This window comes from Meles meles, chromosome 10 (assembly GCF_922984935.1).
Source record: "Meles meles chromosome 10, mMelMel3.1 paternal haplotype, whole genome shotgun sequence".
NCBI classification, from domain to species: Eukaryota; Metazoa; Chordata; class Mammalia; order Carnivora; family Mustelidae; genus Meles; species Meles meles.
The window spans coordinates 69131152-69157948 of NC_060075.1; the positions used below are offsets into that span (position 1 = coordinate 69131152).

The 26797-nt window shown below is 41.4% G+C and overlaps 1 protein-coding gene across 3 annotated transcripts in view; it reads left to right on the plus strand.

Moving 5' to 3' along the window:
* The window catches only part of SLC25A13 (solute carrier family 25 member 13), a 182654-nt gene that overhangs the window by 14089 nt on the left and 141768 nt on the right, over positions 1-26797 (plus strand). For 2 of the 3 annotated variants that reach the window (XM_046020856.1, XM_046020857.1), the window contains exons 2-3: positions 13116-13169; positions 23153-23295. In XM_046020856.1, coding sequence (XP_045876812.1) covers positions 13116-13169; positions 23153-23295 — 197 coding nt within the window. Of the gene's footprint in view, positions 1-13115; positions 13170-23152; positions 23296-26797 lie in introns of those variants that run through there. The other variant, XM_046020858.1, reaches the window with a different exon arrangement.

Below are 26797 nucleotides of genomic sequence, written 5' to 3' on the forward strand. Positions count from 1 at the left end.
GAGTAAAGGACCCGGTAAAAGTTACCTGGTCACTGTTAATTGCTGTCACCAATAATGAACAGTCCAGCTCCAGAGACTGCCTCTGCAGCCCCCGACACCAACAGAATTACAGTGTTAGTTCTGCCACCACGCTGATTTGCAGAAGCACTTGTCTCCACTCATGGATCAGGCCGGCATTCCCCTTGTGAGGCAGGGTCTCTGGCTTATTTGGCATTGGGTCCTCAGTGCTAGGCGCGGGACTGGTACAGGGAAGTCTTCCCAGAGGCTATGGCATTGTGTGAATGGGCAGGACCATCTAAGACAATGGTTCTCAACTCAGGGTGGAGTAAATCTTCCCCAGGGCATATTTGGTAATGTCTGGATACATTTTTGGTGGTCACATCTGGGAGGACGGGTGGCCAGGGATGTTGCTAAACATCCTGCAGTGCACCAGACAGCCCCCCTGTAACAAAGAATGATGGGACATCCAAAATGTCAGTAGGGCCAAGATTGAGAAGGCCTGCTGGGAGGTAACCTGACTGCCTGGGTTATGGTGTTGTGAAATAGACATGGGGTTTGGGGTAGATAAACCTGTTGGGCCTGCAGTTTTCTCATCTGTAAAGGAATAGAGTCCAACCTGCTTCAAGGGTTCTTTGAAAATAAAGGGGGATTATACAGGTGTGTCCCTAGTTACACTACCTGAGTTAATCTTTTTTTTTTTTTTTTTTTAAGGATTTTATTTATTTGACAGAAAGGGGGAGAGCACAAGCAGGGGGAGAGGCAGAGGGAGAAGCAGACTCCCCACTGAGCAGGGAGCCTGATGTAAGGCTTGATCCTGGGACCCTGGGATCATGACCTGAGCCGAAGGCAGATGCTTAACCAACAGCCTCCCAGGCACCCCTAATTAAGTTAATCCTGATTGTTCTGGCTACTCATGATTTTTTTTCCCCCAGTAGACTTAATTTTTTTTTTTAAGATTTTATTTATTTATTTGACAGAGAGAGATCACAAGTAGGCAGAGAGGCAGGCAGAGAGAGAGGGGGAAGCAGGCTCCCTGCTGAGCAGAGAGTCTGATGCGGGGCTCGATCTCAGGACCCTGAGATCATGACCTGAGCCAAAGGCAGAGAGGCTTAACCCACTCATCCACCTAGGCACCCCTAGACTTAATATTTTTGAATAGTTTTAGGTTCACAGCAAAATTGAAAGGAAGGTTCAAAGATTCCTTATATAACACTTGTCCCTAAGAATGCACACTCTCCCCATTATTTTCCTTCAGAATGGTACATGTGTTACAGTTGATGAACCTACATTGACACATCATTATCACCAAAGTCTCTGGTTTGCATTCGGATTCACTTCTGGTGGTGTACATTCTGTGGGTTTGGACAAATTGTATAATGATAAGTATCCACCATAATAGTATCATAAATGGTTTTCACTGCTCTAAAAATCCTCTGTATTCTGCCTATTCTCCTTCCCTACTCCCTCACCTCTAGCAACCACTGATCTCCTTACTGTCACTATACTTTTGCCTTTTTTTACCAGTGTCATGTAGTTACAATCATACAGTATATAGTCTTTTCAGATTAGCTTCTTTCACTGAGTAATCTGCATTTAAGTTTCCTTCATGTCTTTTCATCGCTTCATAGCTCTTTTTTTTTTTTTAAGTGCTCAGTAATACTCCAATATCTGGATGTCCATGGTTTATTTAACTATTCACTGAAATATACTTTGGTTGCTTCCAGTTTTCAATAATTAGGAATACAGTCACTGTAAACATTCATGAGTAAGTTTTTGTGTGGATATAAGTTTTCAATTTGTGAGTTATATGGTAAGACTATGTTGTAAGATACTGCCATTCTGTCTTCATTTTGCATTCGCATCAGTAATCCGTGAGAGTTCCTGTTGCTGCTCATCCTCAGCAGCATTGGTGTTGTCAGAATTCTGGATTTGGGCCATTTATTTATTTATTTATTTTTAAAAATATTTTATTTCTTTGACAGAGAGAAATCACAACTAGGCAGAGAGGCAGGCAGAGAGAGAGGAGGAAGCAGGCTCCCTGCGGAGTAGAGAGCCCGATGCGGGGCTCGATCCCAGGACGTTGGGATCATGACCTGAGCCAAAGGCAAAGGCTTTAACCCACTGAGCCACCCAGGTGCCCCTGGATTTGGGCCATTTAGATAGGCGTGCATTGGTATCTTGTTTTAATTTGTATTTCCCTGATGGCAGATGATGTGGAGCAACTTCTCATGTTTACTTCCTATCTATACGTCCTCCTTGAAGATTTTTGTGAAGGTCTTTGGCCCATTTTGTATTTTTTTTTCTTATTGTAGAGTTTTAAGAGTTCTTTGTACATTTTGGATAGTAGTTCTTAATTGGCTCCTCTTTTGCAAATACTTGATCCTAGTCTTTTGCTTCTCTCCTCATTTTCTTGACGTTGTCTTTTGCAGAGCAGAAATTTCTATTTTAATGAAGTCCAGCTTCTCAGTTCATTCTTTCGTGGGACATGCCTTGAGTGCTACATCTAAAAAGTCCATGCCTAATTCAAGGCCATCTGAGTTTGCTCCTTTATGATTTTCTGGGAGTTTACATTTAGGTCTCTGATCCATTTTGAGTTAATTTTTGTGAAGGATTTAAGGTCTGTGTGTAGAGTCTTTTTTTTTCCCCCTGTTGTTATCTAATTGTTCCAGCACCATGGTTGAAGAGGCTGTCTTTGCCCTCTTGTGAAAGATCAGTTGGCTCTATTTATGTAGGTCTATTTCTAGGTTTTCTATTCTGTTCCACGGGAGATTGTTAATATCCTCTTGGAGGATTGACCCTTCTGTCATTCTCTAATGTCCCTCTTTATCCCTGGTAACTTTACTGCTTCATAATGGGCTCTTACTGAAATTAATATAGCTACTTCTGCTGTCTTTTGATTAGTGTGTAGGTGACAGTATCTTTCTCTGTTCATTTACTTTTTTGTTTTTTAAAGGTTTGTTTATTTTAGAGAGGGCATGGGTGAGTAGGAGGGAGGGCAGAGGGAGAGGATCTCAAGTAGACTCTCTGCTGAGTGAGGAGCCCACTGTAGGTCTCAACACAGGATTCAGTCTGTCCGCCCTGAGATCATGATCTAAGCTGAAATCAAGAGTCAGGCACTTAACTGAGCCACCCAGGTGCCTGCCACTCTGTTCATTTACTTTTAATCTGTAAGTATTTTTATATTTACAGGGTTTTTTTTTTTTTGTAGATAGCATACAGTTGGTTCTTATTTTTTGATGCATCTGACAAGTTCTGTCTTTTAATTAATTGGTACATTTAGATCATTAATATTTAAGGTGATTTTGATTATCTTGCTTGGTTTTTTCTTCATGGATTTGTGGTTTCATGTCTGACATTGGAGGGAAGTTCTCAATCATTATTATTTCAAGTAATTCCTACTGTTCCTTTTTTTCTTCTCTTTCTGGTATTTCTTTTACATCTGTGTTACACTTTTTGTAGCTGTACTGCAGTTCTTGGATACTCTGTTTCCCCTATTCTACTCCCCCCCACCCATCTTTTTTCTCTCTGCTCTTCAGTTTTGGAGATTTCTGTTGAGATATCCTCAAAGTCATAGATTCTCCTCTTAGTCATGTCCAGTATACTAATAAGCCCATGAAAAGCATTCTTCATTATACTTAAAGTGTTTTTGATCTCTGCTGTTTCTTTTGGTTCTTCCTTAGAATTTCCATTTTTCTACTTATGTTGCTTGATTTGTCCTTGTATGCTGTCTACTTTATCCTTTAGAGCCCTTAGCATATTAATCGTAGTCGTTTTAAATTCCTGTTTGATCATTTCAACATTCTTGCCATATTTGAGGCTGGTTTTGATGCTCACTCTGTTTCTTCAAATTGTGTGTGTGTTTGTTTTACCATTTGCTATGCTTTGTAATTTTTTCTTGGTAGCCAGACACGATGTACTGGATGGATAAAAGGAACTGCAGCAAATTTGCCTTTGGTAGTGTGGTGGTGGGGTGCAGAGGGAGAGGAAGTGTTCTGCAGGCCTGTGATTAGGTCTCTACCTATTGGAGAGTCTCTTACTCCAGGCAGTGTACTTCACAAGGATGTCTCAGTTTTTCCCCCTTCCCTGAGGTGGGAGAGAATGGCTAGCGGTGGCTGGGATAGGGTATTTACCATCCCAGCAGTAAGGTAGGCTCTGATAATACCCCAGCAGGTTAGACTGTTAATAAGTAATTTCTCCTGAGAACAGATCTTGTTGAAAAGAACAGAGTACTCGGATGGCATTTGGGAATGTTTCCTTTTCCTGTCCTTGTGTGAGATGTGCGAATGATTTTTCTCCCACTTTCACTGTGAGAACCAGGTGGAGTTCCAAGAGGTAAAACTCACAAAAATGTGGAGACCCTCCTATGGCTGGGACTTTCTGGAGTTTTAAAATCTCTGTCTGGTCCACGCTGAGCCTCCAGCAGTTTGTCTTTCATAGGTCAGGTTTTCCTATGCCAGCAGTGGTTCCCACAGAGTTGGTCCTTAAAATAACTTTCTGAAATAGATATGTAGGTTTTGTTACTTTGCCCATTTTATAGATGAGGAAACTAACTTAGAGATATTACCTGATTGTCCAGGGTCACCGGGTTAGTAATACACTGGGACCCAAATCTTTACTCTGAACTTGGGAATGTTTGCTTTTGTCAGAGTGGGCAAACACCTGTCTCCATGAGGAGTTGAAAATATAAACAGAAAAATGTCTATTTTAGAAAAGACTCATACTGTCTCTTGTCAAGTTTTTACTCTTGGGAACATTTACTGGAATGTTAGCTTTAGCTTAATAACAATAATAATAAAACCTAAAATTAGTGTATTTAAAGTTATTTTAGCATCACAGAACCCACAGCTAAAACATCACCATTCATTTCTTAACTGTTATATTCTGCTTCTTAATACGGAATTGTAATGGTGGTGGCTTTATCCTTGTTTAAAGTTTGTCTACAACAGTGCAGAGTTAAATCCAGCACACTTCACAAGCTACTGAATCCTTTTGATAAACATCTCCAGCACCCCTGACATGACCTGTTTGTGTAATTACCTGGCGGGTTAACGTTTGTGGTATCTGGTGCCTTATAAGTCAACTGTTGAGTGATGTGAACTTTTGAGGGTTGATTACACAGAAAGGCTGTGGTTTGAAGCATGCCTAACAACGCCTCTTGTCTCTATACTAATGCATGTTTCAGTAGCTTTTTCATAATCACTGCTCTTCATTTGTTAGAACTAAGGGAAACTGTAGGATGAGGAGTGAGTGACTTAGTGAATTCAGTAAAAAATGATTTTTCTTCAGTTTGGTGAGACACCTCATTCTTTCTTCTTGAGTTAATGCTAGCTGTGGTTTTGGGGAATTCCAAACTTTCTTTCGAGGTTACTGATTGTATCAGTCAAGGTTCACTTGCAGAGAACAGAATCCACTCTAGCTGGTTTAAGCAGAGGGAGATTTATTACAGGGTATTAAATGGCTTACAGAATTTGTTGGGAAGGTGAAGAAACAGACTTCAGGTTGAGCTTCCAGGAGTGCCTTCTAGGCCCTCACGGCAGAGCAGGCCACCAAGGGAGCAGCAACGTCTTGTGTCGTCATGAAATGGCTTGCCGGAAGGGGAGTGTTCAGATCTGTACTGCCACTGACATGGGCAGGAGGTTGGCACGGGAAAATCCAGTACTTCTAACAATGATGCTTGCTGGCAGAAGCATGGCCCCCACCTTCCCAATTTTTGCTTTACAAAATGTTGCCTTCCACATCTCACCTAGCTTCATCGGATGGACAGCACCTAGGCCGTATAGCTGCAAGGGAGTCTGGGAAATGTAGTTTTAGCCTTCCAGTCTCTGCAGTATGGGAAGTAGATGGGAAGGAGAGTTGAGCCCAGCTTCTAAATTGTTGGGCCACACCCAGAAGAGCTTTCCTCTGGGATTCAGGTCCGCCTACTACACTTACTTCCTCCGATTCAGAAGACAGGCAGAGAGATTTCTCCCTCCACCTCCATTTTCTGCTTGTCACTGCATGTGTGCCTGTACATACAGCCGAGGCTAGCTCATTCTGATGAGCTGTCTCTTCTGGTTTTTATTTCATATCTAAGGTAAATAATTACTTCATGACAGTAGAATTTTCAGTGTAAGCCTGTACTGGTCTTAGCTTTCAGACCTTTTAGGTTTCGGGGTGGGGTGGGGGGTGGTTGGGCACAGGGCTGAGTGAAGGCGGTGTTGTGCAGTTGGTGGAGTAGCAAAGCTGAGATTGGGATTTTAGGGCCTAACTCAGTGGGTCTCAGCTGAGCCCCACAGTATAATCTCGTGATGAAGCTTTTTAAAAGTACCCATTTCGGATATTCTGCTTGGATTATTCTGCTTGGATTAGCCTTCGCAGTCTAATCTGATAGGCCTGGACCTGATAAAACCCAGAAGTCCTTCGGGAGACTTGAATAGACAGCTGGGGCTGAGAATAGCAGTCCTAACCAGACTGAATTGGACATTAGCTAAAGCTGTGGTTCTTAAATTTTAATAGCATCAGACTCAACTGGAGGACTTGTTCAGGGGTCGATTGCTGGCCCCACCCCCAGAGTTTTTGATTTGTAGATTTGGAGTACATTGTGACAGTTTGCATTTCTAAAAGTTCGCATTGGAGGCTGGTGGTCCAGTGCCCACACTTTGAGCACCCCTGGCCTAGAAGGAACTACTGTGTGTTTTCACTGTACAGATTTGCGTTCTACTCATCTGAAAAACTTTCTTCCTGCATCAACATAAGCGTCTGCTTAGTTTCTTTTCTTTGCAGGAGTTGGGAGTAAGATGCATGTGAGGAGATCATGCATATATAAATAGATGTCTTAACAGCTTTTCACTGGAAGAAGAGAGCTTTTCTTCTCTGTACATTTTCTTCTTCAAATTAGTATCCCTTATTCTGTGTAGGTGTTCTTGTGTTCTTCCCCACTGCCCTGTTGGACTCACAATTCTGTACTACTGTGATTTGTTAATGAGCCTACAACTGTGTTTGATTCCAGTGTTAGAAAGCCAGTTTCTGTTATATTATATCTATTCTATTATATTCCTCCACGCAGAAAAATCTTTGCTGGTGTTCTTCTTTTGGCTGTTCTAACTCATACTAAAATAAGAATGAATTTATTTGTCCTGCAAGTATTTTTCTGGTTCTCCTTGTAATGCTTCCTGGCACCACCTTTTAAAATCACAGTCATTGAAGTTATGTTCTTGTTGGCTGTTTTTTTAATACGTAGGATGTTCCTAGTTAGTGCATCTGTTTTGCAAATGCTGTTGTTAACCTGTTCAAGCTATTATATGCAATGTTTGTCTTGTCAAAAATTTTACATACTCAGTGGTCCTGAAGTCTATGAAATCTATGTGAAACATAGATTCACTGAATTGACCTGAAATTTCCATATTAATGTTCAGTAAAGGTAAACTTTTCCCGGTTTGTGGAAAAAAATATATATAATGCATAGTTTTTTTCAATTTTAACCCTTCCTCTTTTCACTGAGTCTTGACTGTGTGTGAAAGTTAGCTGCTATAGTATGAGTCTCTGTTGTATTGATTTAAGGAGCAAATGGTAATATTTCATAGTCATCTGCCAAGAACTCTTTTCCTTCATGGTGATTTTCCTAACTATGCTGGAAAACTAGTACCTTTATTTAAAACTCTTGATAGACAGATTTTGTTTAATAGTGGAATCTGTTCTTACAAATGTAAATTCAGAAGCATGATGATAAAATCAGGCAATTAATTTGTAAGAACAGTAGCTGTAAATATTTACATGCTGTTAGTATAAGGAAAAAAAAAACTTAACAACAATGAGATTCAGCCTTCTGGAAACAATCCGAAGTTTGATGAATCTTCTAAAGGCTTGTTAAAGTGATGCAGAGTGTGCATGCTGAGCAGCTGTTTTGAGTTGACTTAAAAAGGGAGGCTGCATTTCTGTAGTTCCCTTTTTCCAGCTCCCAAAACTTCCTGGGTATTGATTTTTGCCACCAGGCAGAATCCATCTCAGCACACCTTCAGAACGTTGGTACTTCTAGCTCTAACTTAATGTTGTCTCAAAAGAAACTGTGTTTAGTATTCTTCCTTCACTGCACATGATACCCAACAAGAAGATAGGAATGGGAGGTAGAAGTAGAAATGGGAATTCTGGCTAGCCACACAGCAGTGGGGAGGCCAAGAGACTGGTAAAAGTTTTTCTGAATTTATCCCCAATTGAACCATAGTTATTTTGTGCTTCATTAGTATGTTCAGGACCTAATAACACACATTTCCACAGGCCGCAGGGAAATTCCATGGCGTATCTGGAACTTGGGATCTGTTTTCAAGAAGTAGCATTGGTTGAGGCTCAGATAACAGAAGGGATGTTAGGAAAACGTCTGTGGTTGGTGGTTTGCTGAATGTTTTTGAAGATCCATGAGTTCCTTTCCCCTCCCTCCTCCTTATTTTTTCCTTCTCAATTTATATGCCAGGTTACTCATCGCTTAGACTTTTTGAAGAGTAAGCATGGTAGAATATAAACACCTTTCCACAAATAATACAAATAATGGATTTCATTTGAGTGCTTTAACTGTGTGTCCTTTTTGGTGCTAAGCACTAGATGTTATTATCTCCTGTCACTCTTTCAACCATCCAGGACTTCTGATTTTACAGGGGAGGAAAGGGAGACTGAGAGGTCAGAGGTCTAGCTCAAGGTCACACAACTAGTAGGTTTAGATGTCACACCTGATCCCCAGTCACAGGTGGGCTGATACTAAAGCCATGGTTTTTTTTGTTGTTGTTTTGTTTTGTTTTTAAGATTTTTAAACATTTATTTATTTATTTAGTGAAAGTCGGGGTGGGGCAAAGGGAGAGGGAGAGAGAGAATCCCAAGCCAACTCCATGCCTAGTGCAGAGCTCGATGTAGGGCTCGGCAGGGCTTGATCCAGGACACTGAAATCATAACCTGAACTGAAACCAAGAGTCTGATGACATGTAACCATCTGAGCTACCCAGGCACCCCTAGAGCCATGTTCTTAGTCATAGCACTGGATGGATGCTAAAGTCTGGTGGTTGTAGGAGAAAATCTTGATTTCTAGGCGTGTATTATATTAGTGGTTAATGTAAGTTATGGTCAGTTTGAAGCTCTCTACAATGGGGCTCAGTGGAAAGACCAATAGAGTAGGAGGTGGAAGATTTGGGATCTGATCTTAGCTCAGACGTTACTTAGATATGTAAGCACAAATGGGTACCAGATCTGACTTTTGCGGAAGTAATTGACCCTCTTTGAGTCTTCGTTTCTCCTTCTGTAAAGTGGGCGCAATATTATGCTGTCTGTAGGTCTCAGATTTTGCTGTGAAGATCCAATGAAGTAATAGTCATGCATTGAAAATATTAAATGTTCTATACACATTAGGTGACATGACTTAAATTTGTTATATGGATTTTTAAAAAATGAATTTATAGAATTCAGTACTTCAGCTAATATTTATCAAATGCCTCTTGTGCCAGACGTTATACTAGATGTTGGTCATACATTGATGAATAACTCCTGCTTTTTAAACAAAATTTTTTTTTAAAGATTTTATTTATTTATTTGACAGACAGAGATCACAAGTAGGCAGAGAGGCAGGCAGAGAGAGGGAGAGAGGAAAGCAGACTCCCTGCGGAGCAGAGAGCCCGATGCGGGGCTCGATCCAGGACTCTGGGATTGTGACCTAAGCGGAAGGCAGAGGCTTAACCCACTGAGCCACCCAGGCGTCCCTAAACAAAATTTTTAATAAATTTATATACCTTCACCCATTTCTCCCACCCCACTCCCCTGTCTCTGGCAACCACCAGTCTGTTCTCTGTATCTATTTTTTTTCCCTCTGTTTTTGTATGGATATATAGATTCCATATATAAGATCATACAGTACTTGTTTTTCTCTGATTTATTTCACTTAGCATATGCCCTTGAGGTCCATTCATGTTGTTGCAAATGGCAAGATTTCATTCTTTCTTATGCCTGAATAATAATCCATTATTTATTCATATGTATCTATCTATTTCACAATTTCTTTGTCCATTCATCCATCAGTGGACACTTAGGTTGTTGCTTTGTCTTAGCTATTGTAAATAAAGCTTCAGTGAACATGAGGGTGCATGTATAGCTTTTCAAGTTAGTGTTTTCATTTTCTTCAGATAAATATACCTAAGTAGAATAGTTCCATTTTTTAATTTTTTGAGGAATCTCCATACTGTTTTCTATAATGGCTGCACTAATTACCATTCTCACCAGCAGTGTGCAGTTTCCTTTTCTCTTCATTCTTGCCAACACTTATTATTTTTTTTTAAATAGTCTAACAGGTGTAAGGTAACATCTCAATGTGGTTTTGATTCTCATTTTCCTGATAATGAGTGATACTGAGCGTCTTTTCATGTATCTGTTGGCCATCTGTATGTCTTCTTTGGAGAAGTTTCACTTGATCATGGTGTATGATCCTTTGAATAATGTTGAATTTGGTTTGCAAGTATTTGTTGAGGATTTTTGCACATATATTCATCAGGGATACTAGCCTGTAATTTTTTTTTTCTTGCGGCATCCTTTTCTGGTTTTGTTATCAGGCTAATGCTGGACTCATGAGTTTGGAAGAGTTTCGTCCTCTTCTATATTTTGCAAGAGTTGGAGAAGGATTGGTATTAATTCTTCTTTGAATAGTTGGTAGAGTTTGCTAGTGGAGCTGTCTGGTCCTAAACTTGTGTTTTGGGAGGTTTTAAATTATTGATTCAATCTCCTTACTAGTAATTGGTATCTTCAGATTTTTGTATTTCATTATGATTCAGTCTTGGTAAGTTGTGTGTTTCTAGGCATTTATTCATTTCTTCTAGGTTGTCCCATTTGTTAGTATGATTGTTACAGTGGTCTCTTATCTTTCATATTTCGGTGGTACCAGTTGTTGATGTCTCCTCTTTCATTTTCAATTTTATTTGTGCCATCTGTCTTTTTTGCTTGGTGAATCTGGCTAAAGGTTTGTCAGTTTTGTTCATTTTTCAAAGAACCAGCTGTGTTACATTGATGTTTCCTATTGTCTTCTTAGTCTCTGTTTCATTGATCTCTGCTCTCATCTTTGTTGTTTTCTCCTCTATGGATTGTGTTCCCCTGTGCCCCTTTGATCCTGGCAGAGTCACAGAGTGAAAGTCTTGTTTCTTAGGGAGGTGCAGTCCTCTGGGGGACACTGATGTGCATTTGGGGGTTAGCAATGGAAGAATGCTGTGGGAATTTAGGGCAAGGGAAGTTCACTCTAAAATAGCATTGCCCAGGGAAAGCTTGATGAAGTGCATGGAATAGTGAAGTAATTAGATTTTGTAGGATGTATTCAAATGGAGCAAGAATAGTTCACTTGGTGGAAACCTAATCTTTGTTTTTAAAAGGAAACCCAGCTAAGTGCCCACGGTAACCATATGCCTTCTAAAAAAATGTCACATATGGGGGCACCTGGGTGGCTCAGAATGTTAAGCATCTGCTTTTGGCTCAGGTCATGATCTGCAGGTCCTGGGATCGAGTCCCACTTTGGGCTCCCTGCTCAGCAGGGAGACTGCTTCTTCCTCTCCCTCTCCCTCTTCTCCTGCTCGTGCTTTCTCTGTCTCTGTCTCAGTAAAATAAAATATTTTTTTTAAATGTCACATATGGACTGTTGTGAGATGTGGAACTTGGAGGGACTTTGTCTGCTCTTAAGAGGATGGAGGCGTTTTTATGCTGTCTCATCTTCAGTAGTGTTTGGCCTATCCTACCTTTCTCAGAATATAAACCCGAAAGGAAGGAATCTTCTCTGGAAATGTGTAGATTGGCACTATCATCAGTCTTAGGTTGATTAGCATTCTGTTTTTTCCTCCTTAATTGAACAGCAAAGAATATTAATTTAGAATTTTAAAAAGATTTCCAAATCTTACGGACAAAAAAATGCATTGGTGGTTACAAGTGCTCAGCTGAAATTAAAGGGATTATCAGTCTTGCTTTGGGAAACAAGGTGAGTAGCCAACTCGTTTCAGAAAAACTACCTCTCCCATTCCAGTGATTAGTTAATAAAATTATTCCTGACAGTGGCAGGCCAAGAAGCTCGGCAGTTATACATTTAGAGACAGAGAACCCATTGTCCAAAGATCTCAGAAGAGCCTCTGCAAACACACAGAAGGGATTTAGAACAATTTGCATAAATCTCCCTGTGGATAGCGACATGGCTCTGGTATTAGGGTGGTTCCAGGAACCCCTCCTTGGCTGTATCATGGGGTGACGCTGTGCTTGGTGAGAATTCAGTCTCATGACGGTTATTGCCAGCAGGATTGGGTGATGGGACACTGAATAAGCCCACTGTTTGGTTCCACATAAGGACTCTTTTGTGTTGGCCTGGGGTAGCCGTATTCAAGTTTGTCTTGCTTTTTCTCCACTGATGTTTTTGGACTTTGTGGGCTGGGGAATTAAGCACAACACCTATTCTGAGCTAATCTGTCAAATTTTGTTCTCGAAAGGTAACCATAGCCCCTTGTATTCTAGAATGTGGAGAATAATAGTCATACCTTTGGGGACTTTGACTTCTTAAATTAAAAGTTGGGGAGGGAAGGAGACCTTGCTTGGCATGCCCAGATAGCTATGTATTCATGCATGTTCCTGGCAGAACTGTGGGAAGTAATTCCCTTGTTTGTTAATATGATTTGCCTTGTTCACCAACTTCTTTAAGAACTGTGTTCTCTTGCATAGTTAACAAACAAGTCGTACTTTATTTATTTATTTATTTTTTTACAAGTTGTACTTTAATATTTAATACTCCTCTGTGGAAAGGTATGGATCACTCTGGTGTGTAGTTTAAAAATGCCAGGTGGTCACAGATCTGTTTGCAGTTTTCTTTTTTTCTACTTTTTGGAAAAAAAAAAAAAAGATATACATTAAGTACCACATATTAAGAGCTTTACTGGTTTCTTACACAGACTGTTACCATTCTAGAAGCCACATAAGGAGTCTGATTTAAAATCCAGGGAGTAGTTTATGCAATGGGGAAATTTGGTGCTTTAAGTACAAAAATGACATTAACTAATTTCTAACCTGGAGTTTATTTTCTTTCAGTCTGCTAGCTTGATTTCTCAGCTTTGTTCTAATAATATAAACATTTTTATGTTTATTTATAGGTGGTTTTAACCAAGAGAGCAGATCCAGCTGAGCTTAGAACAATATTTTTGAAGGTCAGTATAAAGGAATCTATTTTGTTTCTTGTTTGATTTGTGTTCTTGAACTTTTAAAGATTATTTTCAAACAGCTCTTTATTTCATTGTTTTATATATATATATATATCCCCCAAAAGGTATCTTTACTTAAGACTTATGAAAGAGATCCATTTCAATTCTATCTGTTTTTTGAAATGTATCAGCAGCTTGCAGGTGATTGGGAGGACAGTATGGTTTACATTTTAATTTCTTTTCTTTCACTTGGTATCAGATACTGGAATTGTTGGGGGATTTAGTCTCACAACTCATTGACCTTTCCAGGACTCACATATGTGTTGTGATGATTGTGGTTTTTCTCCTAAGAAGTTGAAAGGTCTTTGTTAACATTAACATAATCTTGATCCATCCAGAGAGGGCTGTCTGTGCCTCTCCTTGGTAGAAACCCATCGTTGTTACCATCATCATCTTTATTATGGTTTTATTGCAACTGTGGTTCATGGTGGAAGCCCAGTATGAGTAACAATACATACCAGTTCTCGACAGATACCATGTATTTCCTTAGTTTCTTATATTTACCCTACTTGGTGACATTGGGCAGTGAATGAATGATACTCTAATAAAGTCTACCCCAGGTCCCAAACCTTGAATCACGTAATGTTATTTTACCTTGATTAAAGTACTCAAAAAAGGAAAGGCCACTTTTGTAAAGATCATTTAAAAGGTGTATATGTGGGCCTTTTCTAAACATGATGGAAAAGCAGCTGTGCTGTTATTATCGAGGACCAAGGCTTGAAATGAAACACTTCGCATTCTGCTGTGTACCAAATACATGGCCCTGAAAGTCACTAATGCTGTGAGCATCACTTTCCTCAGGAAAGTGTTGTACTATTAAAAAATACTGAGATTGGCACAGTACCTGTACCCCTGGGGATACAAATACATTATATGTTTATAAAAAAATTTAAAAATTTAAAAAAAAATTAAACAAGCAGAAGAAAAAAATACTGAGAAATCAGAGAATTTGAATACTGACAGGATTATCTGATGTCAAGGAATTGTTATTGATTTTTTTATTTTAATCTGGATGATGATATTGTGATAGGAGCTATAAAGAGTCTTTTTCTGTTAGAGATACACACTAAAGTGTTTACAGATAAGATTATGATGTCTGAGGTTGGCTTTTAAACACCCCAGTTTTGGTGTGGGAGGGAAAATGCCTTGTCCGTGTGGTGGTAATATTAGAAATTGGTAAAGGAAACTTTGAGTTTCTTACCCTGTTCTTTCTACTTTGTACATGTATGAACATCTTGTGAGTTATAAAAATTTGTAAAGATTGAGTGCAAAAACTTGGGTGAAGGTGCCCAGCGTCTGATACGCATTGATGACTGATTCAGTGTTTGAAATTAAATAATTCGACATGAGAGACAGACTTCAAAAGGAGATGGTTAGAAATGTGAGTAGGGCTGGGGGTGGGGAGAAGGGATAATATGTAAGAAGGTTTGGATTATGTATAAGAAAGCAGAATTCTTTATAAATTTGGTTTTAACCTGAAAGGACAACACAGGATACAGATTCGAAGGTGGAAAAGGATTGTAGGTCATGCAAGTCCAGAAAACAGAAATGCTTTCTCACTGGACTGGTATTTGTTACTCTGCATTCGGGGTCCGCCATGATTGGGATGAGGTGTGTATGCGGGAACCGTGGACATTTTTATTGTGTATATTTGAGATCTATAGTATAAAACTTAAAATTCTGGGAGACCACTTGCAGTGGGTTGCCAGAGACCCTAGAGAAATGGGTAAAAGCTTATTAACCTCAGCTGGCAAAGTCATAATCATTCTTTGAACTCAGGACCTCGCTGTTACTTTTGTTTTCTAAACCAGCAGTAGTTGTGGGCATCCTTCTGACAGGAAATGGGAACAACTTTGAATGTCTTAGTAGATGGTACATCTTGGGTACCTCTTGGTCTTTTGGCGTGATCCCGTAGAAAGACTCCACCTGGGTAAAAGCTGTGCCCACCTTTTGAGGCTACATGGCAGCTGGGTTAGGTTAAGAGCCTACTTTGGAGAGCCTGTCTTTTCCATCCACTCCCATTAATAGAGGGCAAGTCTCTGCTGGACACAAATCGGATTGGTCAGAGTTCTGGAGAGAGCCACCTGTGAGATTTCTATGTCGGTGAGCCTGAAAGCTGGGGCGGAATCTTTGGCAGCACATAGGGAAATGCTGTCTGCTCTTGGGGTGGCTAAGACGACGTGGCTTTTGAGTGAGAGTGTGACTTAGAGTCCAAGGAAACGATGGGGCCAGGAAGGCGGGGGGACTGTCCATGAAGAAAACAGTGATCAGCAGTTTCTGGAAGGGATTTTGGCTTTGGCAGAGGTTTGGGTGATCTCATCAGGCCTGGGCAGGGTCGTACCAACACAAATCCACCTTGGCTCAGCATGTGGGGGATCTCTTGTTTACCATCTACCACAGATGGTGTTGCGGTGGGAGGAGAATAGGGATGAGGAGATTTGGGGTGAGGGTTGGGGGCTCTGCCAGGCATGGCTCCACTGTGGCCAGGCTTTCCCGTTAAGTGGGGATCAGCAGTAAGCACTCTGCAGACTGGACTACTTTGCTGATTTTCTGTGACTTTCTCCTGACTTTTCTTCCTGATAAATATCCCAGCCTTCTGACTGTTACACTAGTTAGGGGGTTCTCTGTAGCTCGGGGAAGGTGGACCTTAGGACCAGACGAGCTGACAGCAGGGAAAATGGCAGCTGTGGAGGTCAGAGAGAGCCAGTGGAACTGGCAGAGAGGAGGAAAGAGGGGTCCTGGAGGATGGAGATGGGCCCTTGAGAAGGGTTACACTTTGTTCTTTTTTTTGTGGGGGGAGTGTTGCTTACTGTATGTGAAGTGTAGCGTTAAGTGTTGGGGATATAAAGATGCATAAATCATGGATTCTGCTTTTTACTAGTTCACTGTGTGTAAGTATAAAAAAAAAAGCCATGATATGGTTGATAAGCATTATATGGTGTTAATTAGTAGGAAGATGATGTGGGGCTAATTACATCTAGCCAGGGTCATTGCAATTACAGAGAGGTGGTGTTGTTGGAGCTGGGCTTGACAGTGAGTAGGTACTTACCAGCTGGAGAAGGTAGACGGGGGCTTTGGGGCAGAGGAAGACCGTTCCGGGCAGAGGCAGCAGCAGGTGTGGAACCAGATGGCTGTAAGAGTGCCAGACAGAGGATGACCTGGAGCATAGCCTTTTGGGCAATGCACTTGGGTGGTGGGCAGGGGGCACTTGGTGACTAGCATTCCTAGCCTGAAGAGGTTGAGTTGGTTATGCAGCCTCTTCAGGTGACAAGTGGTGGCTAACATTTTGTCTGCATGCAGAAGTTGAAGTCCAGGTATGGTCAGTTTGGTTTCTAACCTAAGTGTTGACGTGCGTTTTGGAGCAGGTGTGCTGAGTGCTCCCAGTTTAAATAAAACACCGTGCAACTTTGAGGTGAGTGGGATGTATAGAAGAGGTATCAGTAGCGACCATGTCTTCAAGGAGTTCAGCTTTTACACGGGAGACCAGGTTTACAGGTACGCAGCAAGTGAAAAAGAATCTAGGTTAATGTAAGTGCCAGTGCGGTAAACGAATATGGAAGTTGAGGTCCAGGTATGGTCAGTTCTGTTTTGTGGCACACAGGAAGCAGAGAGGCTGGAGTCCTCTGTGGTCCCTGTGGTGGGGAGTGGTCGGAGAAGGCTCCCTGGAGAGGGATCTGGGAGAGCCGCAGGGTGAGTGGGCGCTGGAGAGTCAGGAGGAGGGCAGCTGGGGAGTTCTGGGGGAGAGGGCCACATTTGAGGGAAGGCCAGGAGATGGGTTTGCGAGCACACAGCCTCTCCACGTTGAAGGATTCTTGCTCCTTCACTTGTTGATTTAAATTCAGCTCTGTGCCAGGGAGTCTGCCAAGCCTTACAGGGTGTGGGTGACAAAACTAGGAAGGTACTTGGGAGTTTGGCACGCCTGCTGAACAATAGGAAGCCACTGGGGTCATCCAGTGACACTGGCAGGGTGGGTGGAGATTTGGCAGCAGGGTCATGAGTTAGGCGGCCTTGGGCGTAATCCCGGTGCGGGGCCCTGAAGACTTGTTAGGGTTATGGCAGCAGGGGGATGGAGAATGGGGAAGGTTAAGACATTTTGAAGGACTGCTTGATGGAAATGATCTTGTACAATGTACGAGAGTGTGCAGGGATAAATACAACCCCCGGATAGAGCCTAGGTTAGGGAAGTGCCAGTAGTGAGAAGGGGGAAATCGAGAAGAACACCGTTCGCTCAGGGGAGAGCAGAGGGGGTGGTATGTACTGTTTATGGGTGGAAGTAGCTGAATGCCTATAGTGTAAGTTGTGGGAGATGAGAAAATTGGGTAAAGGGACTAGATGATGGGAATAGGTCCTATGACAGTTTGTAATGATATATAGTGAATTACACTTGGATTTTTTGTAATTATTCTTTGTCAGCAAAACATATGTGTTTAGAAATTTGCTTACAAAGTTGGGAAAACAGTTAATTTCTTTTTTGAAAACTTAAGATGAGAAAATGTTTCATATTCTATTGGCAAAAATTTAAAAAGCAAAAGTATATAAAAAATTAATTTGATTCTGCTGTATAGATAAAATCTGTATCTATATCTATGTATGAATATGTAAAATTATATTTTATATACCTCTCTGTCCATATCTCCGTGTATGTAAATAAAACCTTTTTTTCCTTTCACAGGAGAAAAAATACTTTTTTATCCAGCTTTTCCCTTCACCTAATACGTTAGGAAAACTTTTTTCCTATAATTGAATGTATTTCTATAGTATTTTTATTGTTGTGAGCTATTCCTGTGTATGGCTCTTTTTACCATAATTTATCTAGCCACTTGATATTTTTGGATGCTTAGTTGTGTTTCCTGCCTTGCTAGTATAACAGCACTGTACTGAATACTTTTGGACCTGCATTTTTGCAGATAGCCTTCATATGTTTAATCATATTAAAACTGACAAAAATTTATAAGGGAAAGAGAGAAGCTTCAGGTCACTTGTAAAATCTAGTCACAAAAAAGGATTAAATACCATTTTAAAGATGTGGGAGCTGTGTGGTCCACTCCCCTGATGGGGACCCCTGCGGGCCCTGGGGCCCATTGTCAGTGCGTTCTTATTATGATCTTTGTCCATCAGCTGAAGGAACAACCTTTGACATTTTTACTGTAATCACAAGGCAGACCACCCAGCCTGGGTAATGCGCTGGTTTTGCAACCTGAAGAAAACTGTGTTTTCCATGTTCAGATTAATATGTTCTTATATTTATAAAATGATTTCATTATCACCTCTAAAAACTGGGGCAGAAAATATCTTGATTTTTTAAAAATGTAAACTGTTGAGGTATAAATCAAGTGCCCAAATCATAAATGTACAGCTCCATTAATGTTCCCAAAGTGAGCTCACCCCCATGTAACGAGCCCCCCAGAAGCCGTCTGATGCCCCGTCCAGTGAGGACCCACCTCTCCTGAGGGGAACCAGTTGTCTGGTTTTCAGCTTCATAAAAATGGATTCACAACACTGTGTTTTCTTGTGTCTCATTTGATTCACACGTGCTTTATTTATTTATTTTTTTAAAAAGGTTTTATTTATTTGACAGAGATCACAAGTAGGCAGAGAGGCAGGCAGAGAGAGGGGGAAGCAGGCTCCCTGCTGAGCAGACAGCCCCGATATGGGGATCAATTCCAGGACTCTGAGACCATGACCTGAGCTGAAGGCAGAGCCTTTAACCCACTGAGCCACCCAGGCGCCCCTTACTCTTGCTTTAGTTGTTGAGATTCATCCCTGTTGTTGCATGTGGTTGGCGTTCTCCTATTCTCATGGCCGTGTTGTATTCCGTACTGCGATTGTACCACAGTAGTTCATCTGTACATCCTACTGTTGGTTGATGTTTGAGTTATTTTCCATCTTTTTGCTATTGAAGCTAATGCTGCTGTGGACATTACAATGCCAAAGGGTGTTTTTTAGTTAAAATGCACACACACACATACACACACACACACGTTTCTCTGCACACGTTTCTGTTAGAGACGTACTTACAGTTGAAATTGCTGTGTCTGTGGTTCTGTGCATGTTAAGTTAGAGGAGATGCTGCCAGACAGTGTTCTAAAGTGGTTTGACAGTTTACTCTCATAACACCTGTGTATGAGAATTGCATTTGCTCCCTGTTTTTGTAAATACTTGTTAATTTCTTTTTAATTGTCCTATGTATGGGTTAGAGGTATGGCATTATAATTTTATTTTGCACTTTCAGTGGAATTCTTTTTAAGGGGGACAGCAGCTCAACAGTGAACGTTACCTGGGGGAAAAATCGAAGACTGATCATGGCCCAGAAAACTCCCAGGATGGAAAGTAGCACAATAATTTTAAACTTTCCTTCATTCAATAGATGTGTATTGACCATGGTTCTCTCTGCCTGCCACCAGTCCAGGACCCTGAGGATGCTGCAATGAGAACCACGGGAACAAATCCTGTCCAGACAGAACTTTCACTCTAGTTTTAGCAATTAAGGTACATGCAGTCTTGCAAGAGTAGACAGGTGAGTTGGCCAGGACTCCTGCTGTAGGGATGGCAGGAGTTGTCAGCGCATCCTGGCATCCCTTCGTGGAATTTGGGGGCAGACCCAGAGGGGGGTCTCTACCTTAGGAAGCCATTTGTCGCCAACTGATCAGAACTAGTGTTGAAGATGGACTTACTTGCAGGCTGTTTCCTAATAATCATGTGATAATTAGTGTGTGATACACTTGCATCTTTTTTTTTTTCAGTATTTAAATTTATTTTTTTAGCATAACAGTATTCATTGTTTTTGCACAACACCCAGTGCTCCATGCAATACATGCCCTCCCTATTACCCACCACCTGTTCCCCCAACGTCCCACCCCCGACCCTTCAAAACCCTCAGGTTGTTTTTCAGAGTCCATAGTCTCTTATGGTTCGCCTCCCCTTCCAATTTTTTTTTTTTATAAACATATAATGTATTTTTATCCCCAGGGGTACAGGTCTGTGATTCGCCAGGTTTACACACTTCACAGCACTCACGATAACACATACCCTCCCCAATGTCCATAACTCCCTCCCCCTCTCCCAACCCCACCTCCCCTCAGCAACCCCCAGTTTGTTTTGTGAGATTAAGAGTCATTTATAGTATGTCTCCCTCCCAATCCCATCTCGTTTCATTTATTCTTCTCCTATCCCCCTAACCCCCCATGTTGCATCTCCACGTCCTCATATCAGGGAGATCATATGATAGTTGTCTTTCTCCGATTGACTTATTTCACTAAGCATGATACCCTCTAGTTCCATCCACGTCGTCGCAAATGGCAAGATTTCATTTCTTTTGATGGCTGCATAGTATTCCATTGTGTATATATACCACCTCTTCTTTGTCCACTCATCTATTGATGGACATCTAGGTTCTTTCCATAGTTTGGCTATTGTAGACATTGCTGCTATAAACATTCGGGTGCACGTGCCCCTTCGGATCACTGCGTTTGTATCTTTTTAGGGTAAATACCCAGTAGTGCAATTGCTGGGTCATAGGGTAGTTCTATTTTCAACATTTTGAGGAACCTCCATGCTGTTTTCCAGAGTGGTTGCACCAACTTGCATTCCCACCAACAGGATACACTTGCATCTTAAAGACAAGGAAAGGGAGAATGATTTCACTTGTGCTCCTGGGACAACCAAGAGATTAAGTGGGAAAAACTGAAGTAAGAGAATCCTTACCTGAAACCACATAAAACAATAAAGTACCAATGTATTGAAACTTAAAATAAACCTACTTAAAAGCTAAGAGAAAATATGGGTCGATATTAGTCTTGAGATGAGGAAGGCCTAGGTTCTAGATTTAGAAGTAAGCAGTGGAAGAAATTGCAAAGGAGGAAGAAAAATCTACAGACCCAATTATCTGCAAGTATCAAAACTGGATAAGTATTTGCAACAAATCTGGTAGAGGGGGGAAAGGGCATGTTCGCACACTGCTGGTGGGAGTGTAGATTGGTACAGTCTTTTTTGGAGAGCAGTGTGGTAATAAGTATCAAGAGCCTTCAAGTTCCCTCTCCTTTGACTCAACAGTTTCTCTTCCAGGAGTGCAGCCTTTGAAGATTGCAAGGAATTTGGATAATTGTTATATGCAAGCTGGTTACCTTAGCTTTATTTAAAAATAGCCCAAACCGGAAAACAACCTTAACATATACTGGTGGGAGAAGAGTGAAATTGTGTTTCTAGCTAAATTAATTACTCACTGCTGTAGGCAAACATAGGTATGGTTCTCAATCATGGATTGCTGTGGTTAGCCGGGACATCTCCCTTGTACTTCCTGTCTTGTTTTGCCTCTGGAAGATCAAATATAATTCTTCCACGTTTCCCAAAAGCCAGTCCAATGCTAAGTGAAGAATAGGGGGATTCTTGGACCATTTTTGAGCTTTTCTTTTGTACCGTGCTAAAAATTATTAAACAAAAATGGATTGTACAGAATATTTATGAAGTGCTTATTGTGTGTAGTGTGTTGTGCTAATCATATTATGTGATTATTTGTTTATTTCTAGCATTGATCTTAAGAAGCAGGAGATGTTGTTATCCCAGTTTTATAGGTGAGGAACCAGAGGCCCGGGAAGCTTACTTTACAGGTCATCCAGGTGGTGAGAGGCAGAAGCAGAGCTCAGTGCAGCCTAGGCCTGAGGGACTCCAGGGCTGGTTACTGAGTATCTAAGCGAGTTTATCCTGCCTTGGAAGTAAAATGTAGAAGTAACAAGTGACTTTTAGAAACAGTTGTGATGGGACTTGACCCTGTGGCTACAGAGGGAGTGGAGGTGCTTTGGTTGCACTTCCCTTCCCGGGCGCCCCACATCGCAGTGGCCTCCACTGTGGTCGCTGTCATCCAACTTGCCTTGCTCTTTGTGCAGCTCTCTGAATTCCCCTCCCACCCCCAGTCACTGTCCTGTCCCCAGGGTCAACAGGTCCTCTCCTGTGCTGTCAGGATACCAGATGAGCCTGTGTTGTTTCTCAGCATCCCCTGTGGCCCCTGGGACTCCACGAGACAGGGATGAGCAGCTTCCTGCTTCCCGGCACTAGATGCTGTCACTAAAGGCAGGAGGAACGCTGTGTGAAAGCATTGAGTGCACCCAATTCTTATGGGCCATTTCTACTGTAGAATGGAGAGGAAGCTAACTAGATCAGCCTTTCACATCTCCTTCCGTAAAATCCCACAAGAAGCCATACAGTTAACAGTTTGCTTTCCAGCTTAGCCTGTTTGTCCTCCTTTCTTGCATTATTGGTGTCCTTGAAACAAATGGGGCAAAGGAATTAGGTTGTTCCCATCCATGATTTTATAATTAATTCTTTTTTTTTTTTTTTAAAGCTGTGTTCTTACTAAAAACAAGATGTAATTTTTCTTTCCAAGTTTCTGTAAACTAGGGTTTCTCAATGTTAATACTGTTGACATTTGGGGCTGGGTCACTCTGTTATAGGGGGTCGTCCTGACCTAACTAGATGCTGGTAGCATCCCTCCTCCTCAGTGACAGTCAATGACAGTCAAATTTGTCATCAGACACTGTCAGATGTCCTCTGTGGGGAAACTTAAAACAAATGGAGAAAATGCAAAGCAAGAGAAACCTCGCCAGCCCTCCCACCCTCCGCAAAAGGCAGGTAACGTAGAGAGGGTGGGGCCTCTTAGGTTTTTGCTTGGCTGTTATGGGGATGTTGGTGTTTATAAGCTGGACGGTCAGGCTAAGCTGCCCCCAGTTGAGAACCACTGGTATAAATATAAAACTTGGAAGACTTAACATGTTTCTGTTTTTTTCTATGAGATGTTCGGAAATAACTGTGCTTGAGAAGAGTGTGTTATCATGTCTGATGTCTTATCTGTTGAATATTTTCAGCTTTTTCACATTGACCTCATGATTATGTACTTTTGAGGGTAAAATATCTTTTCTCTTTTTTTTTCTAAACAGTATGCAAGCATTGAAAAAAATGGTGAGTTTTTCATGTCTCCCAGTGACTTCGTCACTCGATATTTGAACATTTTTGGAGAAAGGCAGCCTAATCCAAAGACTGTGGAACTTCTAAGTGGTGTAGTGGATCAGACCAAAGATGGGTATGTTTGTTTTTAATTATCTTATTTAATATTTTTTGTTTGAAATAGCTTTTTATCACTTTAAATATTAGGAAGTCACTGAATACCTTTCTATCTCTCAAGAGCATTTTGTCTACCTATTACAATTAATTCATTGTTAGGAATAATACCTTTAACATTTCCTTCTTAACACAGTTGGGGAGTCTATGTGTCTGTCTTCTTTTTTTTTAAGATTTTATTTATTTAGGGAGAGAGAACAGGCTTGAGTTGGGGGGAGGGCAAAGAGAGGGAAGGAGAGAATTTCAAGCAGACTCTGCACTGGGCACAGAGCCCTGTGTGGGACTCAGTCTCATATCCCTGAGATCATCACCTGAGCTGGAATTAGGAGTTGGATGCATAATTGACTGAGCCACCCAGGCACCCCGTGTGTGTATTTTTTGACAGTAAAGAACGGCTTATAGTTTTAGAGACTTAACTATAGTTGATGAATGGTGTGAGATCTCCTAGAGCGTTTGTACATATTTGGTATTTTTCAAGGGAACTGTAAGAATTGTGAGTAAATGTAAAATACAGCTCTACGAACATGATCTTTCCCTCTGCTCAAATAACTTTTGAAATCTTTCGTATGATTAAATAATATGACTTTAAACAGACAGAATAATATGATGATTCCAAGTCACTAAGAAGGCATTCTACCCAAGCTGGAAGAGACAGATACTTTGCAAAATGCCTTTGGATTTCTTTTCCCCTACCAGTGTTGTCACATTTTAAAAATGAGTTTTTCCTAAGCTGTTTAAGATTGCAGTTTCCTGGGGCACCTGGGCAGCTCAGTGGGTTAAGCTGCCTTTGGCTCAGGTCATGGTCTCGGGGTCCTGGGATCGAGCCCCACATTGGGCTCTCTGCTCAGCAGGTAGTCTGCTTCTCCCTCCTCCGCTACCCTGCCTGCCTCTCTGCCTACTTGTGATCTCTGTCTGTCAAATAAATAAATAAAATCTTTGAGAAGAAGAAGAAAAAAAAAGATTGCAGTTGGCTTTTACCATTAAGTGTGGAATTTTAGGCCCCAAACGCTCGATAATAGAAATAACAACATCCCATAGTAGCCAAGTAAAAGGTCCAAGAGCTGGCCTTCTCTGTATTAACTGTGGTAGACCCAACCTCCCACCCTTGCTACCTGTCAGTACCCTCTTCCATAGATTGCAGTGACCTGCTCTTCTAGAGTGGCTTTCTCTAGGTCTGGGCCCGCTCTGTTTGTCGCCTGTGATTTTTCCCACATGAACTGGTGAAGATACAACTTGTCGATGTATTGCAAATGCTTCTAGTTTTCACCAGCACTTCCCTTTTCTTATTTATGCACCTGTGGTCCCATCTTGCATGGAAGTAATCTCCACTAAAATGAAGGTGTTGCAGGTAAGAGGGAGAAGGATGGATCTTGGCAGTGATACTTACAGTCATCACTGTAGAGTGATGCTGGATTTGCTGGATTATGCCTTCTCTGTTTATTCCGTGAAGGTTATTTGAGTTACTTCTGTTTTCTACCTCCACCTGGACACAGCATTCTTTGCTTGGTGGGAAGGTGTGTGTAATGCATGAGTAGCCCATCATTCCCTGACAGGTCCTCTCTGGGGAAGTGCATACATTTCATATATTTTCACACTACATTTTTTCATATATATTTCATATATGTCACACTAGTCCATCGAAGCAAAAGCTAGGTGGAACATAGATTTGTTCCAGCAGATGTATTTTTGTGGGGGGAATTTGGTTGCTTTCACACACCTTGTGTTCATGATTCATATGAAGTGTGACCAAGCTCACATGCAACAAGAATGATTTGATTCAAGGTTTAAGGCCAATTTTTTTTCTTACTTGATAGTTTAAAAATTCTTGGGCACCTCAGTGGCTCAGTGGGTTAAGCCTCTGCCTTTGGCTCAGGTCATGATCCCAGGGTCCTAGGATTCAGCCCCACATCAGGCTCTCTGACTCTGCGGGGAGCCTGCTTCTCCTTCTGCCTGCCGCTCTCCCTGCTTGTGCTCTCTGAAAGTAAATAAAGTCTTTAAAAAAAATTCTTTAGGGGCACCTGGGTGGCTCAGTTGGTTAAGCTGCTGCCTTCGGCTGGGGTCGTGATCCCAGGGTCCTGGGATCGAGTCCTGAATCGGGCTCCTTGCTTGGCGGGGAGCCTGCTTCTCTCGCTGCCTCTGCCTGCCACTCTGTCTGCTTGTGTTTACTCTCTCTGGCAAATAAATGAAATCTTAAAAAAAAAATTCTTTAAATTACAGAAACATTGAAAGAATGTAATGAATACCTTATTACATACTCTGCATCGAGACTAATTAACACGTCACCTTTGTCTTCTCTTATACACACATGCTTTCTACATACAAATACATTTGTACACATCATTTTCTTTTTTGGCTGAACCATTTAATTATAAACTGTAGACATTATGATATTTTAGCATTTATCTTCTAAGAATAAGAACATTCTTCTATGTAACCACCATACCATTATCTTCCTCAGGAGAATTAACAGTGGCGTGTAATATCTTCTGATATCCAGTCTGTATTCCAATATACTGGATCTTTCTACCTGCCCCGCAACCTCAAATGGCTCTTTGCTGGTTTTGTTTTTTTTGTTTTTTGCTTTTAAATCTGGGATCCAGTCAAGGTTCTTGTATTACACTTAGTTGTTATATCTCTTTTAATCTAGAATAGACTTTTGCCTTCTTTTTTTTTTATTTTTATATTTTTATTTATTTGACAGAGAGAAATCACAACCAGGCAGAGAGGCAGGCAGAGAGAGAGGAGGAAGCAGGCTCCCTGCAGGGCAGGGAGCCTGATGCGGGGCTCGATCCCAGGATCCTGGGATCATGACTAGAGCCAAAGGCAGAGGCTTTAACCCACTGAGCCACCTAGGCGCCCCAACTTTTGCCTTCTAATGTTTTTTTCATGATACTGACTTTTAAAACCTGGGCCAGTTATTTTATTGAAAGTCCCATGTTCTGGACTCATCTGGTTGCTTCTTCAGGCCTGGATTCATGTGAGGTTTTGGTGCAGGTTGGAAGAGATTCTGTACTCTCTATTGTACCTCCCAGGAGGCATGTTGTCACAGGATTGACAATGAGAAGTTGGATGTCTTGGTTAAGGTGGCATCCCCCAGATTCTACAGAGATCGTTTTTGTTCGTAATTAGTAAAGAGATACTGAGAGGGGTGCATATCCTGTCTCCCGGCAACTCAATATCCACTAGTATTAGCATCCATGATGATCCTTCCCTGAATTAGTTGTTATGTTTGTGGTTTGAAAAGTGGTGATTTTTCTTCCTTCCTTCCTTTCTTTTCTTTTTTTAAGATTTTATTTATTTGAGAGAGAGTGAGAACACAGGAGCAGGGGGAAGAGCAGAAGCAGAGGGAGAAGCAGACTCCCCTGCTGAGCAGGGAGCCCAATGCGGGACTCGATCCGGGGACTCGAGCCAAAGGCAGATGCTTAACTGACGAAGGCACCCAGGCGCCCTGAAAGAGAAGTGGT